Source organism: Monodelphis domestica, chromosome 2 (genome assembly GCF_027887165.1).
Source record: "Monodelphis domestica isolate mMonDom1 chromosome 2, mMonDom1.pri, whole genome shotgun sequence".
NCBI lineage: Eukaryota > Metazoa > Chordata > Mammalia > Didelphimorphia > Didelphidae > Monodelphis > Monodelphis domestica.
The window spans coordinates 271,820,503-271,833,284 of NC_077228.1; the positions used below are offsets into that span (position 1 = coordinate 271,820,503).

At 47.9% G+C, this 12,782-nt stretch overlaps 1 protein-coding gene across 4 annotated transcripts in view; it reads left to right on the forward strand.

The window, feature by feature from the left end:
* Positions 1-12,274, forward strand: part of PACSIN1 (protein kinase C and casein kinase substrate in neurons 1) — a 118,667-nt gene extending 106,393 nt beyond the window's left edge. For all 4 annotated transcript variants that reach the window (XM_056818061.1, XM_056818062.1, XM_056818059.1 and 1 more), the window contains exons 6-10: positions 687-862; positions 3,013-3,133; positions 3,271-3,398; positions 5,146-5,333; positions 5,898-12,274. In XM_056818061.1, the coding sequence (XP_056674039.1) occupies positions 687-862; positions 3,013-3,133; positions 3,271-3,398; positions 5,146-5,333; positions 5,898-6,007 (723 nt within the window). In that variant the 3' untranslated portion in view covers positions 6,008-12,274. The remainder of the gene's footprint in view (positions 1-686; positions 863-3,012; positions 3,134-3,270; positions 3,399-5,145; positions 5,334-5,897) is intronic.
* The last annotated feature ends 508 nt before the right edge of the window (positions 12,275-12,782 follow it).

A 12,782-nucleotide genomic window follows, 5' to 3' on the forward strand; every position in this document is an offset into this window, starting at 1 on the left:
TTTTCAGTGTGAGCATCTACATTTTGGAAAACAGTGAAGATACAAATCAGGGCCTGATATTTCTCAAGGCCAGACTTAGCAAAGCAAAGAAGAAGGAGTTAATAATGCATATTAAACTTAAAATGGTGTCAAATTCTTTGGGGGGGGGAGATCTGGCTGTTAGACACTGACCAACATGACTCCTGGATGGGGGGGGGGGGGGGGATGGGGCTCCTGGTAGAAGTGAGAATGTCAAAAGTCCCTAAACTTCATCTTGACCCTAATCTCCTTTTTTCCTCCCTCCTTCCATCCTCCCCTTCCCTTCCTTTTCCTTCCTCCCTCCCTCCCTCCCTCCCTCCCTCCCTCCCTCCCTTCCTCCCTTCCTTCCTTCCTTCCTTCCTTCCTTCCTTCCTTCCTTCCTTCCTTCCTTCCTTCCTTCCTTCCTTCCTTCCTTCCTTCCTTCCTTCCTTCCTTCCTTCCTTCCTTCCTTCCTTCCTTCCTTCCTTCCTTCCTTCCTTCCTCCCTCCCTCCCTCCCTCCCTCCCTCCCTCCCTCTCTCCCTCCCTCCCTCCCTCCCTCCCTCCCTCCCTCCCTCCCTCCCTCCCTCTCTCCCTCCCTCTCTCCCTCCCTCCCTCTCTCCCTCCCTTCCTCCCTCCCTCCCTCCCTCTCTCCTTTCCTCCCTCCTTCCCTCCTTCCCTCCCTCCACAGACCCAGGAGAAGTATGAGAAAGTATTGGATGAGATTGGCAAGTCAACGCCCCAGTACATGGAAGGCATGGAACAGGTATTCGAACAATGCCAGCAGTTTGAGGAGAAGAGGCTGGTTTTCCTGAAGGAAGTGCTCTTGGATATAAAACGCCACCTCAACTTGGCAGAGAATAGCAGGTACCTGGGTTGGGCCTGGGGTGGGGGGTGGGGGGGTGGGGATGGGGGCAGGATTAAGGTGGGGGGGCAGGATTAAGGTCCCCGCTCAGGGATTCCTAAAATAAAAGGACTGGGAACAAGAAGAGATCATCTTCTGTCTGGTTTTACACCTTGTTTTACACTTGAATCAATGCTCAATCACTGACTTAACACTTACCAGGGACAGCTTGGGGGTGCAGCAGACAGAGTGCTGGGTCTGAAGCCAGGAAGGACTCTTCTTCCTGAGTGTTCAAATCTGGCCTCAGACACTTAATAGCTGGGTGACCCCAGGCAAGCCACTTAATCCTTTTTGCCTCAGTTTCCTCATCTGAAAAATGAGCTGGAGAAGGAAATGGCCAACCACTCTGATATCTTTGCCAAGAAAATCCCAAATGGGGTCACAGAGAGTCAGACAAGACTGAAAAAACACGTGAACAACAACAATGGGCTAGGCACTGTGCTGAAGATTCAAAAGCAAAGAATGAAGAGTGCCTGCCCTCAAGGAGCTAGAATTGGACTATCAGGATAAATTCACAGATCAGGTGTAAGCAAATTAAATACAGCGGGATTTTAGGGGGGCACGAGCAACACTAGGGGACTTGGGAAAGTCCTCTTGAAGTGGCCCTTGAGCTGAGCCTTGAAGGGAGGTGACTTGGAAGAGCCGGCCAGGGAACAGCCAGTGCAGGGAGATGGAAATGGAATTTCAGGGAAATGCATGAACGCTGGTTTGGCTTTAACCTAGACTGTGTGCCATCAGCCTGGAAAGAAAAGCTGGAGCTTTCAGACCATTAAGGAAAGCAATCTTTGTTTTCTCTCTCCTTTAAAAAAACAAACAAACCCTTACTTTCTGTCTTGGAATCCATACTGTGTATTGGTTCCAAGACAGAAGATCAGTAAGGGCTATGCAATGGGGGTTAAGTGACTCATCCAGGGTCACACAGCTAGGGAGCACTTCCCCTCTCTAGTCCTGACTTTCAGTGTTCTGAGTCACCCAGCTGTCCCTTCTGTTTTCTCTTAAGAGGCACTGGGGAATCATTGAAGCTTTTCAAGCAGTGGAGTGACAAGGGCATGGCTGGCATCACAGATACATTTTCGATTACTGCCCTGCTTGAGAGGCTTAGCTAGCCCTGCTGGGGTGTGGGAAGAAGACAATACTGCGTTTAAGGTGCTCTAAACACTCTCTTTATTATTTTATTATCGTATTATATTAATATATCACCATATACATTAGCACAGTGCCTGGCACTTTTTTTGTGGTTTATTCATTTCAGTCATGTTCGAATCCTGATTTATTTATTTGTTATTTTATTTGCTTATTCATCCTGATAGTCCAATTCTAGCTCCTTGAGGACAGGCACTCTTCATTCTTTGCTTTTGAATCTTCAGCACAGTGCCTAGGCCATTGTTGTTGTTCACGTGTTTTTTCAGTCGTGTCTGACTCTCTGTGACCCCATTTGGGATTTTCTTGGCAAAGATATTGGAGTGGTTGGCCAATTCCCTTTTCCAACTCATTTTACAGATGAGGAAACTGAGGCAAACAGGGTTAAAAGACTTGCCCACAGTCACATAGCTAGTAAGTGTCTGAGGCCAGATTTGAACTCAGGAAGATGAGTCTTCCTGAATCCATGTCCAGTGCTCTATCTATTCTGCCACTTACTGCCCTTTTCCTGGCATATAGTGGGTACTTAATAAATATTTACATATCGACTGACTGACAGGCATTTAATCCTCACAACAATCTAGTGAGGTAGATGCTACAAGTGTTATTATCTCCATTTTATAGATAAGTAAACTGAGGTTTGAAGTGATGAGTCATTTGAACTTGTCCTTGGTCCTAGAGCTAGTGTTGGAGGTAGGATTTGAACCTAAGCCCTCCAAGCCTAAGTGTTTGGACATGTTGCCACCCTAAAAGCACAATTTGATGGAGAGGGCAGAGCAAGAAGGAAGAGGCTCTGGGTTCAATTTCCATCATTGTGTGGGCACAAAGTATATTTTTGGCCTAGTGCCCACTCTTTGTGTCTTGATAACTCCCAGAGAGATGGTCTGAGCTGGACCCTGCGTGTGATCTGATTTTCCACCCAAAATCTCAGGCAGGGGCACAAGTGACCTTCCCCAATTTCCCCCTTGCCCAGTTACATCACTGTGTACCGGGAGCTGGAGCAGACTATCCGGGGGGCCGATGCCCAGGAAGACCTCAAGTGGTTCCGCAGCACCAGTGGCCCTGGCATGCCCATGAATTGGCCCCAGTTTGAGGTCAGCACCCTGCCTTCTTGGTGTGGGGGATGGACTTGGGGTTGGTGAGGAAGAGGCAGGGAGGGCTAGGAGGAGAGAATCTTGGGGAGTGGGAGCAGAGCAGCCTCACAGATACCCATATCCCATCCTGCCACCAGGAGTGGAACCCAGACCTCACCCATACCATCACCAGGAAGGAGAAGCTGCCCAAAAAGAGCGAGGGTGTGACTTTGACCAATGCCTCGGGGGTGGTGGAGTCTATGGCCCAGGCTGGGGACCGTGGCAGGTGAGTACCAGGTGGGCATACCTTCTCTTCCCCACCTCCATGTTGGTCCACCACTGGAACTTCCTTGATGCCCATAGATGTGCCCAAGCACTGGACATGTGGATCTGGAACCTAGAAGTCCCTTACAATTGAGATTCTAGGGCCTTTGTAATAACAATACCATCTCCTTAAAGCATTTTATTAATTAGTTATTTGTGGATTTCTCCCTCCCTCCTTTTGTTCCTTCATTCCTTCCTTCCCTCCTTTGTTCCTTCCTCCCTTCCCCTCTCTCTCTCTCTCTCCCTTTTTTCTCTCCCTTCCTTCCTTCCTTCCTTCCTTCCTTCCTTCCTTCCTTCCTTCCTTCCTTCCTTCCTTCCTTCCTTCCTTCCTTCCTTCCTTCCTTCCTTTCTTTCATATGTATATGTAAAACTATGACTTGCTTGTTTCTAAAGCATTTTAAAAGATTTCCCCAAACCCTCTTGCATCTATCTTTTTTTTTTTGTGACTTCTGGCAGCCTGGTTCATTAGACAGAGAAGGGGAGATTGCATGTGCCCCTTGCTTTATGCACTATGCATTTTGATAGAAGACGCTTAAATCTGAATAATTTTTTTTAAGTTCATTGAATCTTTTGTTAAAATTTGAATTTTTTTTAACCCTTTACTTTCTGTCTTAGAATCAATACTGTGTATCAGTTCCAAGGCAGAATAGAGGTAAGGGCTAGGCAATGGGGGTTAAGAGATTTGCCCAGCATCACATAGCTAGGAAGTATCTGAGATCAGATTTGACCCAGGACCTCCTACCTCTAGACCTGGGTTGAATCTTACTATTTGGAATGTATTAGGAGAGAAGGCACTATTTAAAAAAATCTGGAAAATATCTTTTGTAATACAAATAATCCAATGTCCTCTTTCCTGGGATTGATTAAAATGAGGCGTTCTTGTAGCCCCATTTTACAGATGGGAAAACTGAGGCACAAGCAAAAAAAAAAAAGGGAAATCAGGATCACTTGCTTAGGGTGACTGAGCTAGTTAGAGGCAAAGCTGGGATTTAAACCTAGGCCTCTTCATTCTGGACCACTATAGAGGAATCTCCCCCTCCTCCTGACCCCATCCTCTAACACCTTTCCTCACATAGAGAAATTTGGAGCAGGGTTTTTGAAAGTCTGTCATGTAAAAGAGAGATTCAATTTATTTGACTCCAGAGGGCAGAAAACAGGAGTGATGAGTGGAAGTAACAAAGGAGGAAATTTACACTTGATGTCAAGAAAATTTTTTTAATCAATGGAGTTGTCCCAAAGTAGAATGGGCTGCCTCAAGTGGTGATGGGCTGCCCCTCTTTTTTTTTTTTTAAACTGGCATTTGTATAACACTTGAAGAGAGCTTTACAAATATTATATCATTTGATCCTTACAACAACCCAGGGAGCTAGGTGCTAGCTATTATTATCCCTATTTTGCAGATGAGGAAAATTGAGGCAAATAGAGGCTAAGTGACTTACCCCAAACACACAGCTAGTAAGCATTGAAGGCAGGATTTGAACTCAGGTCTCTCTGACTCTAGAATTTGTTCAGATGGATGCTGGATGACCAACTAGCTATAGGGGTTGTCATAGTAGAGATCCCTCTGGTATATGGATTAAACTAGATTGTCAGACGATCCTGTGATCTTTCCTATAATTCTATGGTTCTGGGATTTGTGCTGGAAGGAGGGGAGAAGGAAAAGGCCAATGATGATGTCTTGCCCCCTTCCCCTGTTCCTCTCAACCCAGTGTCAGCAGCTATGACCGAGGCCAGCCCTATGCCACTGAGTGGTCTGATGATGAGAGTGGAAATCCCTTCGGGGCTGGTGAGGCCAACGGGGGTGCCAACCCCTTTGAGGAAGATGCCAAGGGGGTGCGTGTTCGGGCACTCTATGATTATGATGGGCAGGAGCAGGATGAGCTCAGCTTCAAAGCAGGTTTGACCTGGGGCTGGGGGCAGGGGGCAGGGGCTTTGGATGAGCAAAGAATAGAGTTTCAGTCCAGGGATTAGATGACAAGTAGAACTGGAGAATGATGGAAATCGGGAACTCGGGGCAGCTGGGAGAGAAGAGTCATGAGAGGGCAGTATTAAGGTTTGGAGGGAGCACGGAATATTGGGATTGCAGCTCAATAAAGATTTTCACAGATGGGGAGGACACATAGATGTGAGAGCAGATGAGAGCCAAGGAATGTGGGACCCAAAAGGAGGGTGGCCGAGGGTAGAGATTCAGTTCAAAGCTGGACAGATTTGCTTTGTTATAGGGTCAAAGCTCTATCTAAAGTCTTAATTTTCTTTTGAAACTGAATAAAATCTGTGTATACAGAAAAAAAAAAAACTCCTATGGAATGATGGAATATTGAAAGCCTGGCAGAGAAGGATTCCAGGCAAGATCTAGGGCAGAATTAAGGACCCTCATTCCAAGGGTCTTGGGGATGCAGACTCAAACCACAGCACTTTCTTCCCCAACCATTAATCCATTTCTCCTGGTATGTCTCTCCAGGAGATGAACTCACCAAACTGGGAGAAGAAGATGAGCAGGGCTGGTGCCGAGGTCGTCTGGACAGTGGGCAGCTTGGCCTCTATCCTGCCAATTATGTGGAGTCCATCTAACTGTCTCTCTCCATGCCCCATCAGCCCACCTCATGCCTTTCCCTTCTACCCCTCCCGGCCTCTCTTCTCCTTCCATCAAAACCCTCCATCCCTTGACAGCCCTCTTCCATCTTCTGTCCTTTCCAATCCACTCCCTTCCACAATCAACCCATTCCTCTTCCTGCCCCAGCTCCATAGAGTTCCAGACATATTTTCCAATCAAGCTTTTATTTTTTTAAAAGTCGTCTTGGGAAGAAAAAAAATAGAACAAAAAAATAGAAAAACAAAGAAAAACCAGAAACAAGCATTTGCAATAGCACCATAGAGTGGGGGCAGGGAAGGGGTAGGGCTGGGGAAGTGATCCTCCCGCAGGTGTGGGGCTGCAGCCGAGTTGGCAAGGGCTCTTGGTCTTCAGATCCCACCAAAGAGGTCTGTTTCTCTGTGCCCTTCAGAAGTCTCCCAAGACCCCCTCCTCCAGAATTCCTGACCTTTCTTCATCTACCCGCCTCAGGCTGGCCCCCAGAATGGCAGAGCTGGAAGGAATCCAACAGACTGGCTAGTCTAGCCTCTCCACCCTCCCACCCTCCATCCCCATCTTATAGAGGAAGAAACGGAAGCTTGGAAAGGGGAGATGAATGGTCTCTGGTCATGTTGCAGGGGAGCAGCAGACAAGAGTTCAGGACTCCTGATTCCTCAGGCCAGGGCTTTCTCTCCTAGGTCACAATAATCCCTGAAGGCTGCTCTTCCCATCTGGTCCTCCCTACCCTTGCCTTTTCTCTCTCCATCTCTCTGTCTCTGTTTTTCTCTCTGTGTATAAGTCTGTCTTTGTCTCATCTCTTTGAGTCACTGTCTAGCTCTCTGCCTCTGTCTCCCTTCTCTGTCTCTTTCTTTGTGTGTGAGTGTGTCTTTATCTGTCTCTGACTGTCTGTCTTTGTCTCTCTTTGTTTCTGTCTGTCTTTAACTCTCTCTTTGTGTATGTTGTCTCTCTCTGATTCTGTCTCTCTGTCTCTGACTGTGTGTGTGTGTGTCTGTCTTTGTTTCTCTACCTTTCTGTATTTCTGTGTCCCTGTCTCTCCTTTCACTGTTTCTCTTACTCTGTCTCTCTCTGTCTCTTCGTTTCTGTAGTTCTCTCTGTGTCTCTCGTCTGTCTCTCTCCTGTTTCTTCCTCTCCAAGAGGCTAGCCCACTAACGGAGGGCTGAAGGAGGGGGAGGTCTTTCACATTCTAAGTCTTCCACTGGGCTTCTTGAGGTCTTCCTGTTTTCCCACACTCATTTTTTATGCCCCTCCATTTCCTCTTCTGGTGGCCATGGAAAAGGTGAGGAAGAGGGAGGTGAAAGGATGGAGGCAGGGTGGACCCCTTCCCTTCAAGCTGGGATGGATGGGAGGTAGTAGCTCCCACAGAGTAGTTTCAGGGGACTGAAGGCCAAGTCGGTGCATGTAGGTCATGCTATGATTATGTTGGGCAGGAGCTCAGCTCCCAACAGGTTTGGCCTCACTCACTCACAGCAATGAGAGTTTGGGGGTGAGGGAGTGAGGATGCCCTGAACATCTCCTGACTTTGGCTCACCCTGCCCTAGGACCTTTGCTTGGGGGGCAGAGGGTCTTCTGCCTGAGTCACTGAGCTCGGCCCCATGTCTTGGGAAGTGTCATAGGAGATGGGGATCCCCGGGCAGAACTCATCTGGGATCATCAAGTTTGCACAATGCCCACTCTTACTCCCATCCCTAAACCAGGATTAGGGGAGCTGCAGGTGAGCCCCAGGTTGGGTGGGTGGCCTTTCCCAGAGAATCAGTCTCTCAGCATCACTCCATGGCAGGGAGGTGGTGGGTAATTGTCTTTGGGTAGCCATATTACCCTAGTCCTGGAAGGGGTTATCACTCCAAATATATGCACACATAGGTACCCCCCCCCCTCCAGGAAACACTTGCTGCATGGCTTCTAGGACTCTGAAGGTCTGAAAGGGTCTGGCACCTTGCAGAGGAAATCGGAAACAGCAGCAACTCCCTTTGTCATAGAGAGTAGAGAAAAGCACTATTTTGTCATGTTTCACATTTGGAATCCAAGGAGGGAGGCCCTACCTCTTCCTCTCTCTCTTTCTAGGTATACCATTCCCCTTCCTGCCCTGGGGCAGGCACTGTGGGGATTCTGTTCCCAAGAGCCTATGTGGGTGTAAGGTTGAGAGCCACCCCTTGAGACTTTTTGTCTGTGGAGCTACTGACAAGGGAGAAGAAGAGGGATTCCCATGGTGGAGGCAATGATTTTGTTCCTCTTGACCCCGGACCTCCAAAATTCTAGGGTTAAGCTCCTATCCATCCTCCCCTTTCATCCCCAAGAGAGCTACTCTTAGAGAAACTGAGGTCACTGCCTACCCTCAACCTGGCCCTCTATTGGACAGGACTCTATATGACTCCCAAAACACTTAAGAAGAAAAATGGACAGGGAAAAAGTAGCCTTTGTTCTCTAGAAGATGGGAGCCCCAATACTTTAGCAAGGTGACTACTGCCTTTGGCCATACAGTAGTCCAACTCCCAGGAGTCTTCTCCTCGATTCCTTCATCTTTACTTTGTCAGGGAGGTGGTGAGTTTGTTTCTACCGCCCTTCTCTCCCCACCTTCTTGGCCTGGGCAAGCTTGGACCATGGCCAGATGAGCTCAGAAGGCCTGGGGTAAAAGGCTGATGATCCCTACAGAGATGGAAGAATTTCCTGCCAAAATGGAAGGCAGGAGATACTAGAGATAGAGGCTTCAAGGTCTTCACCTCCTCCTATGTGGGCAGCTGCAGGGGAACCTGGGAGGTAAACTTTACCCAAGCCAAAGGTCAGCAGCCCTTGAATAGGATGAGAGAAGACTCCACAGAGCCTTCCCAGCCCCATCCAGAGCATTCCCTCCCTGGTGGTGGTGGTGGTGGTGGTGAAGGGTGCCTGGTGACCCATGAAGCTTTAGGGTTCCACGGCTGGGTCTCTCTGTGAAGCTAATGCCGATGGATGGCCACAGAGCACCAGGTGAGACTTGATCTTAGCAGTTTTCCATCCCAGTCCTTGGAAATCTTCAGCCCTCCTCCTCCTCAAGCACGTTAAACAGAAGCCCATTCTGCTAGCATCAAAAGCCTTTATTTCTTCATCTGATCACCCTCCCCCTTACCCTTTTATTGCTGCTAAAGCAGATGGAGGTCTGAGCCAGTGGGAACTGTGGAAGTGGAATTTGAAGCTGAGGCCATGGACAAGCATCCCTTATGCAGCCAGGGTCACAAAGAACTCCCAGAGAGTGCTTTATTATTATTATTATTATTATTATTATTATTAATTTTGCCTCTGGATTCCTTGACTATCATTTTCCTAGAACCCATCCTGAAGCTTTAATTCCCAGACTCTTCGAGCCCTTGATGCCCAGTGGCAGTCTCTCAGAGGGGCCTAATTGGAGTCTGACCTCTCCCTAGGGTCAAAGGCACCCATTAGGTGCACTGCCCCTCTCCAACTTTCACCCACATCCACAAATCTTCTCTTCCCACTTTGCTTCTCACTACTGATTTCAGCTTTAGACTTCCACTCTAATTTGAGGTGGTCTCCTGCAAAACTCAAAGCATCCTTTCAGGAAAATTCCCATCAACATTGCACACACTTCCCATATTCGTCCCATCTGGACAAGCAGAAAGGGCCCAAGATTCCACCTACCTCCCAGGGTTATGAGGATCAAGTGACATAATCATAAAGCGCTTAGCACGGTGCCTGGCACTTAGTAAATGATATAAAAATGTTAGCTATTATTATTATTAGAAGCCAGCTCCTGAGCCCAAAAGTAACTCTTCTCCTGGTTAGTCCTAAAGCCAATTAGGAGAGTGGGGCTCTGGCTCTTGTTTCCTCCTCTCCTCCCCTCCTTATATCCAATATTCCCTATTCCATCCTGGTGGAAACGATAGCATATTTCTGCATCTTGGGACATGGACACCGCTCTCTCTTACCGACAGGCCCTGAGACTTCTCTCTAGTTAGGGAAGGGAAGGGATTGCTGTTTGTCCAATCTCTAAGTCTCCTTTGTCTTTCTGCTTTGGACTCCAACCTCTCCATGCCCTCAATTCTTGTCCAGGGAATTGTTTTGGGGGCCTGCATCCCTTTTGACTGCTGAGAAGTTCCCACTCCCACACTCTGTCCTAGGAGAGCTACCATATTGGCTTTCCTTCTGGCTTTTCTGGGACTTTGTCACTAGTTTCCACCCTGGACTTGCCCAGTCTTAAGGGGTATCTGCTAGGGAATGAGAAGCCCAGCAGTGTTTTTCTATGGTTCCATAACCTGAGTAGCCCCATTCCTTCATTGCTGTCCATCCTCACCACACACACACACACCTTGGACTTTATCTTAATTTGAATATCCTCCACTCCTGGGGTCCCAGAAACCCGAGATTTTCCTTCAGAGTCTGTTTCTGCTCATGGGCAAGCCCATGGAGAGACAAGGTGGTGCTGTAGAAAAGATACTGGCCTGGGGAGTTAGGTAACTAATTCTTGTCTCATTTTCTGCCAAGAATTTGCTTAGTATCTCCAGGCAAGTCACTTCTTTCTGGATATCAGTTTCCTCTCTTGGAAAAGAAGAGGGTCAGACTGGTTGGTCCCTTCCAGCTTTACCATCCTATCATTTCAAGGACCAGCAGAGGCTGGATGACCTCTTGTGGGAGATGCCATTAGACCTGTGGGAAGTGCCAAGCATCATCATGAGGAGGTGGTCAGACTTAGTGGCACCTACCCAACAGCTGTCTTCAAGTATCCAAAGAGCTGTCATTTGGAAAAGGAATTCAACTTGCCCTGCTTGGCCCCAAGAGGGAACAAAGTATAATGGATGGAAGTTAGAAAGATATTTTTTAGTTCAACAAAAGGCATAAACTTCTCATCAATTAGGTCTGCTCTAGAGTGAAAGTGGGCTGCCTGAGGAGGTAGTAGTTATGGAAGATATAATAATGGGGGTGGTTTATTCAGGCAGGAATAGAACTAGAGGATCTCTGAAACCTCTACTAACTCTGAGACTGCAGTTCTGAGATTCCCAGGGACTAAGCGTGATTGGGGAAAAGTGTCATAGAGGAAATAGAGGGACAGAGAGGACACAGACAAGGCCAGGGATGGAAGTTTGGTAGACTGCCTGGCAATTGTCTTCATCCAGCTCTTTAGCTACCTATCCTACCAGTCTCTACTATGAGGATGCCTTGGCCACCTCCCTTCCTGCCCAGTTCCCAACACCTGCGCCACAGGTTCTTCCTTTAACTCCCTGCTCCTCCCTCCCCAACTCAAGTAAAATGATCCCAGGGACATAGCCAGGGCGAAAGAATTAATGTGGTAGGTTTGGACTCGGCATTGGCTGTACTCCCAGGCTGCTGCTTATGATTTTAGTGGCCTTGGGTAAGTTATTTCCTCTCTCTAGGCTCAGTTTCCTCCCCTGTAAAATGGGAGATTGTTTTGGTTTTTATTGCCCTTCTCATTTATCTCAACCACCTTCCTCCAGAGTGGCCAGGAAAGTGTTTACATCCTGGCTAAAATTGTTTCTTATGGCAATAGTTCTCCAAATAGTGACTTGCCTAGAGATGTTTCTGTACCTTTGGGAGCATCCTTCCCAGTGATAGCCCCAGGGATAGGAGCAAAGAAGGAGTTAGGGCGAGAAAGAAAAACTAGATCCAGAGTTATGGGTTCCCTTGGACAAGTCAAGAAGAGTAGACACAGTCCTTTGTGACTAAGGCAAAGTCCTAATTCTGAAAGAGTCTGGTTCTACAATTCAGTGATATTTCCCATGAGGGCCATTGTCATCCTCTTTACCCCCATGCATGGGTGAACAGAGGCTACCGAAGGAGATTCAGAGGCCCTGGTTTCAGTCACCTTGAAAAGAATCCCAGGCCAGCCTCCAAACTGGTGAGGAGGAGTTGGTTAGGGAAGAGTCCTTCCACATGAATTAGAAAGTCACTGGAACAAACAGGATTCCAAGCTATCTGTTGCAGGAGAAAACAGGCGACCCGATGTATATTGCCATCCTTCCCTTTCTTCCCTTGTCCCATCTCCCACTAAACCTCTGAAGAATGTTCTCTTCATGGTCAACTCTGAGGTCCTAGAACAGGGCCTGGCAAGCAGATACAGTGACACGAGGCCATCCCATTGCTGTTTCATCATAGTCTGAGTTTGCATCTTTGTCCAACCTGCCTGTTCCCTCTCCCCTCTCTGTCCAACAGATATAATAGAGGGGAAGGACCCCAGGTCCCAATCGGACCCCCTGATCCCTTGATAACCCCCCAAATCTATGAATAAAGACAAAACTATTTTATTCATGTATATGAGCTTGGTTTTTGGTGGGCCTGGAAATGAGGGGGTGGAGAAGGTTCTTTTTGAAGAGTTGAGGCATGGGCCCAGGGTTTGGGAGCTCAAATGGAGCAATTGATCTGGGGGCAGGGGAGAGGGGAGGCAGAGAGGGCAGAGCCCAGTTTGCTGACCTAATACAAGCTTCACTTGTAGGTTCTTCTCAGGGTTGCCAAGGGGACCAAGGCTGGAAAACAAGTTTGTGAGATAGTCTCCTGTACCCCTCTGTGTGTCTGGAAGGATATGCTATACCTGCCCCCCCTCCATCCTCACATCTCCCATTCAATTCCTGTTCCTTCCACTTCCTGCAACTCCCACCCACATTCTAATGCCCTCCTCTCTCCAGCCCATTTGATTTTCCTTCCTTTTCCATTGACTCTTCCCTCCCTCAGATCCCTGACAGCTTTTCTACCTCGGTGTTCTCAGCCCTGGGGTCTGAGGAAGGGGGCGAAGGTCAAGGAAAGGGGGAGAATCCC